This window comes from Elephantulus edwardii, unplaced genomic scaffold (genome assembly GCF_000299155.1).
Source record: "Elephantulus edwardii isolate Elephantulus edwardi_28Jun2011 unplaced genomic scaffold, EleEdw1.0 scaffold00110, whole genome shotgun sequence".
NCBI lineage: Eukaryota > Metazoa > Chordata > Mammalia > Macroscelidea > Macroscelididae > Elephantulus > Elephantulus edwardii.
This window is the reverse complement of record NW_006399860.1, coordinates 6,394,324-6,400,810: the sequence shown is the minus strand read 5'-3', so window position 1 is coordinate 6,400,810 and position 6,487 is coordinate 6,394,324. Positions and strand designations below refer to the sequence as shown.

Here is a 6,487-nt window from a genome sequence, read left to right as displayed (position 1 = left end):
CTTTTTTTTGTATACCTCACATTTCTAAGAAGATGAAGTAAATTATTTTTAAAAAGTGAATCTGAGGTGGCTACAGGAAATGTTTTGACAGAGAATTACTAATTAAGGGGGAAGGAGACATGACTCATTTATTGTGATAGTTTATATTGCATTTGGCTTTGGGGGGGAGGTGGACTCCTGGGAAGGCATACAGAGACTGAAAAATGTTTAAAGTGTCTCATTTGTAAACAGGATAATCATCTTCACATTGTAAATCAGCACTTCATATATTTCAATGAGTGAAAGGTGAGTATGTACCGTTATAAATTTTTTTAAAACATGGCTGCAATTCTCCTCTATAAACAAACTAAATATTTCTACAAGACAGTTTTCTTTTTAACTTTGAAAAGATTAATTTTGACCTTAATTTGAAGTAGAAAAAGTCATTATTGCTCAAGAGAACACTAATAACTTATCTTGCGAAAAGCTAACACATAAGTTCATCAATTATTTAAGTATTAAGTAATTAATAGAGGCTTAAGATTAAGGCAATTAGTGGGTCAACAGTTTCAGGCTTGTTTTGATATCTTGATCAATTCATGCTCAACCAGATTAGTATGGTAGCTATTGGCTATTTCCAAGGGTTATAGATGCATACTTAGCTTAAATGAAATGAATGGCATTAAGCACCAAATTCTAGAAAGTCCTATTTCAATACATACTTTCAATATACATACAAACTTGTACCTGATTTAAGAGTGCTGTAGGGGAATTAGCTTTACAATTAAAAATCAATGGATAATAAATATCCATGACAGAACAAGTAGAAATGTATGTTCCAAATGAAAAATAAGTCTTAAATAGTAGCAAGAGTTGTCATTCCTACAAATACTTTCATTTACTGTACAAATTACAAGGCCCTACAATGTCTCCATAGAAGCTTGGATGCAAGGGTTAATTTAAGCATGGTTTCCACGATTTTCTTCCGAAATGTTTAAACCTTGTTGGAAGGCAGACGTTATGTGACACAATGACACTACTTCATTAAGCAGCCCCATGTCTTCTGAAGGCTCTTTGGCTTCCTTCCCTTCTTTTTCCCAAGGAACAAAAGTAGATGGGCTTCGCCTCAGGCTGGGTATAAGTGGATCATCTGAAATCTGGCTTAGTGTTTTTCCTCTCTCTTCTATTTTCCCTGGATCAGTCTGGGAAACTGCAGGAGGAGTGAGCTGGAAACCCAGCCCTGAAGTGGAAGTTGGCTTTTCTACCACAGGAGGGCCATTCACAGCATCAATGCTGAGGGGTCTTTCACTGTTCTCTTCTTTCAGAATAAACAATGAGTCTGTGAGCCCACTCGAGGCAGCCCGCTTCCTGGGTGATGGAGGGAGATGCTTGCCATGGAGGGCACTATCATCCTGACCAAGATTCCACTCCGACTGGTCCCCGGAACCATCACAGAGCAGGGCCAGGTTATTCTCACTAGGAGCATTGGATTTGTTCTGAAACAAGAAACACCAAATTCAGAAGTTTAAAATGTAATTATAACATTACTTTAGCAACATTTTCTTTCCCATTTTGAAAAAGAACTTAATGTCTTTTAAGGCTGGGGACTTGAAGTTGCCCTGAGAGAAACTGGAATATGGAGAGCTGTTTCTGAGTATCTTCAAATAAGTCTATTAACAGGAATGAAAATGAGATAGACTTTGATTCCATCTCCTTGCAATTCACCCCTAGAAATTTCAAACTAGGTGAAATAATTAAGTCCAAATAATAAAGTTCCAATAAAACCAGAGCTGCCATTACTTAGGTGCTATGTTGGTGTTTACAAAGCATTCCATTTTCCCCCCAAACAAAAACATGGAAAAAATAATCTGAGTGTACACATTAAAATATTAACTAAAGATTCAAGAGACAGAAAATTTTGTTTCTTAAAATTTCCTCACAGAAAATAAGATTTCAAGAATATATGTTTAGAATAGTGTGAAACACAATGTATATGAACTTTGTAAGCAAACTAATTAAAAAAAAAAGAACATGTTGTTTGAGAAAAAGAACTTCAGCCAATGACAACAGCTACCAGAATCAGATAAATGAAACGAGAAATACTGGAGTTTTGCTACTAGAAATAATTCTTTGTGGTTAAATTTTAACACGTTTTTGAAGTGCTGACATTAACCTATGAGAGGTTAAACAGTTCCACCAACTGAAGTTACAAGATCAGACAATTCCAAAAAGGGCAAGAATGTTTTCATTTAGTTTTATAAGTTGAAAACCAACTGACCGTTGGTTTGTAATCAATATCCTCCATTGATCTAAAGAAATCCAAGCTCCTTGCAGCTGCCAGTTTCCCTTGATCTGAGCTGTGTGTACTCAAGGTATCCAGGATCTCTCCCAATAAGTCCATTTCACCCGGGTAAGGTGTCTTTACTCTTGCTTCAACAGAGTCATCACTTTCGTAAAAATAAGCAGATACATCTTCTCCATCTTCAGAAGATAGCCTGAAGAGAAGGAAAACATGCAATAGTAACTGAGGAACCAAGAAACTGTGGAACTGTGGCAAGAAAGCACCCTCTACTCAAAAATAATGCCCAGTAATAATGGGGCAATTCTGAATTCCAAGCTATCGTGCAGTGGAACAAAAGAAACATTTGGTTTGTAGCCAAATTCTTTACAGTGATGTATAGACCAGTTTAAATACTCAAAGTTTTGAGCATATCTAGTGAGAGCAAACAACAAATTTATGGGCATCTACACAGCAGGAGTGTCATTCACTTCCTAAACAACATGCCTCCAGAAACTCTGTGAACACTGATAAATACTGATAGTTGTAGAGGAGCTTTGGGCCTTTTGTTCATAGGGTCACTATGCATCTGCTCGACTCGAAGGCAATCAACAACAACAACAAATACAATAACTAGATAATAGAATAGGGGCGTCAGAGACTGTGAGATTAGCTCAGCATAGAGCAGCCCACATGACAGTACATAACAACAACAACTACCAAGCTGGAGGCTGAAGCAGGGGTTTTTCACACTGATGAATTCTGATGAATTCTGTGGGGTTTGAGGTCTTTTTACCTTAGATCCACATTTTGGAAAATCTGCTATGCCTTCAAATGTTAAATAATTTTACATGATTTTTCTTTTGTGAGGTTATCCATTATTTTAGACAATAATTATCCTTTTATATAGACAGATATACTTAATGACAACAAAAGAGTATCTATTAAGAATATCAGGTATCTTTATACTATCAAAAATTATGAACACTAACATTAGTCTAACCCTTACATGATATTAAAATTAGTTTGAACACGTTGCTTTAAATTTTCTTTTTTCATATCACCATAGATTTAATTTACATCCCTCCTTCAATACAGTTCGGCTCAGATGACTAATATCACATTCCTCAATATTGTTACCTGCCCCTTTTCAGCAGGAGCATGGCAGACTAATTTAGGTAAACTTTTTACTTTTTTCCCCACTTAACATTATTTATCATTATTATTTAAGGTTACTATTTAGTATTATTAATAGACAAATATTTTCCTAAACCTTACTGCTTTTCTTTTAAGCTTATCTTAATCAACATGTTTTAAGATTTATCCTTGGGAGGAAAGGGGTGGGTGGGGAAGAATTGTGGGGCTGGGGTCTTGCTTCCACTATTCCTCCTTGCCTGGTCCCTATCCCTGGGGCCATTTGTTAGAAAAGAATAATAAAATTATTTTTTTAAAAAAGATTTCTCCTTGGAGACACTCTAATAAAGTATGGGTTCCTTTGCTGAAGAACATGCAAAGGAACTCTTACATGAGATTGAGGGGTGGGTATACAGTCACTGAAAATCAATTGTAATTTAAAACTTCTACCCATGTGACTTTGTAGATCATAACAAACTATGGCTGACTCTGAGAAGAATGGGAATCCCAGAACACTTGATCGTTCTAATGCGAAACTTATACTTGGACCAGGAGGCAGTCATCAGAACAGAGCAAGGGAACACTGCATGGTTCAAAGTTGGGAAAGGCGTACGCCAGGGATGCATCCTATCTCCATACTTTTTCAACCTATATGCAGAACAGATTATCCGGGAGGCTGGGCTCTATGAGGAGAAATGTGGGGTCAAGATTGGTGGACGATTTATCAACAATCTGCGTTATGCGGATGATACAACCCTGCTTGCTGAAACTGAAGAGGACCTGAAGCGCCTGCTGCAGAGTGTCAAGGACTGCAGCCTACAATATGGATTGAGGCTCAATGTCAAGAAGACAAAGATTCTCACCACTGGACCAATTGGCAGCATCAGGATGGATAGTGAAGAGATTGAGATTGTACATTAGTTTGCTTGGCTCCACAGTCAACAGTCTTGGCACCAGCAGCCAGGAAATTAAAAGGCGCATCGCCATGGGAAAGTCTGCTGTTAGGGACCTCTCCAAAGTACTGAAGAGCAATGGTGTCTCTCTGGAGAATAGGGTGCATCTGATACAGGCCATGGTCTTCGCAATCACTTGTTATGCATCAGAGAGTTGGACAATGACCAAGGAGGCTAGAAGGAGAATTGATGCCTTTGAGCTGTGGTGCTGGAGAAGAGTATTGAGAATACCATGGACTGCTAGGAAAACAAACAGATTTGTCCTGGAGAGGGTTAAACCGGGTGGCTCCTTGGAGGAAAGGATTCTGAGGCTCCGTCTGACATACTTTGGACATGTTGTGAAGAGAGACCGGTCCTTGGAAAGGGACATCATGCTTGGGAGGGTGGAGTGACAGCGCAGGAGGGGAAGGCCCTCTATGAAGTGGATTGATTCAGTGACTGGGATAATTGGGATGAGAGTGTCCGAGACAGGGCAATTGGCACAGGACAGAGCGGAGTTTAGGGCTGTTGTACATAGGGTCGCTATGAGTCGCAAGCGACTCGACGGCACATAACAATAACAACAAACAACAACCCTTACATCACAGCATTTAATAAGCCACCGACATCCATCACTTACTTGCTTGCTCTTTCTATATCATCTTCATTGTCATCATACAGGGCACCATCAGAGCTCTTAAGAGGCCTTTTTAAACGTGCCTGCAGAAAAGTATTGGCATTAAAAATTTAAAAGAAATATTTTAAGTACATTATTTTAAAAACTATAAAACTTATTTTTATAAAAAGCACTTTTGAAAATAATACGCATTCAAGATATTTGAAAACTTAACTTTAGCTGAAGCAGAAAGAAGAGGAGGAAATAACTTAATATCTATTTTAACATTTATTAGCTCTTCAAACTCAGAAACAACAACAAAACCCGAAAATATCACTATATATATCTATACATCATCTATATATCTGTATCTAGGTATTCAACCACAATCTTAATAGTCCCTGATTAGGTACTTATTGGCTAACAATTGCATCATACTCCTATTCAACCAGCTTCAATAATTACCAATAATTGCCCAATATTATTTATCTTATCTGCTATCTATATTCACCTCAGTCTCAAGAATGTTTACTCTAGGATTTCTCCAATACAATGAAGTTATCTGATTTCCTAACTCCTGCTACCAATTGTATTGACTGTAGATTCAAGTAAAATGAAATTATTAACATGTTGCCACAAATGATGGTAATGCATCGAAAAAAAAATGTGTTTCTAAGCATGGTCGTCAATTTAAAAGTGTGCTGCAACGTGTTAACAACTTCAGTCTTTTCTCCAGCGATCACAATGTTGCCTATTTGTCTAATGGTGAGGACTTTTGCCTTCTCAACACTGAGACATGTCTCATATGAAAAATTCTAGTCTTTGATCTTCTTCAATAAGTACTTCAAGCCTTCTTCACTTACTGTAAGGAAAGTTGTATCATCTGCATAATACAGGTTGTTGATGAAACTCCCCCCAGTCCTGATATCACATCTTTCTTTGAACAATCCAGTTTTTCCAATTATTTGCTTAGCAAACAAATAGGTATAGAGAAAGAATACAAACCTGATGCACAGCTTTCCTGATTTTAAACCATGTCAATATTCTCTTATTCTTTTTTTTAATTTTTTTTTAATATTCTCTTATTCTATTCAAACAAGTCTTTCTTGGCCTAAATATAGGTTTCTTATGAATTAGTGTTCTGGGATTTCCATTCTTCTTGATGTTAGGCATAATTTGTTACTATTCACAGTTAATGCCGCTGTATAATCAATTAAACACAAATAAATGCTTTCTAGTATTCTCTGCTTTCAATGAAGATTCATTTGACATTAGCAATGACTTCACTCCTTTCAAGGCATCTTCTGAATCTGAGTTGAATTTATAGCACTTTCTGTTGACTGTTGCAACCATTTAAAAATCAAAGACTATAGACTTCATTAAAGAAAAGCTTGGGATAACTTTAGAAGCCCCAGTCAACAACATGAACAATCTTCTAAGCATCCTGAAAAAATCTATAACCTAGAGAGGATAAAATAGATGAATGGGACCATCTAAGAATCAAATCCCTATGCACATCCAAAAACTTCTCCAAAAGGGTACAAAGGG

At 37.0% G+C, this 6,487-nt stretch overlaps 1 protein-coding gene across 1 annotated transcript in view; it reads right to left on the bottom strand.

The window, feature by feature from the left end:
- Positions 1-938: 938 nt before the first annotated feature.
- The window catches only part of DENND1B (DENN/MADD domain containing 1B), a 414,540-nt gene continuing 408,991 nt past the window's right edge, over positions 939-6,487 (bottom strand). Inside the window, 3 exon segments of the mRNA XM_006903679.1 lie at positions 939-1,475; positions 2,258-2,474; positions 4,964-5,043. Of these exon segments, the coding sequence (XP_006903741.1) occupies positions 939-1,475; positions 2,258-2,474; positions 4,964-5,043 (834 nt within the window).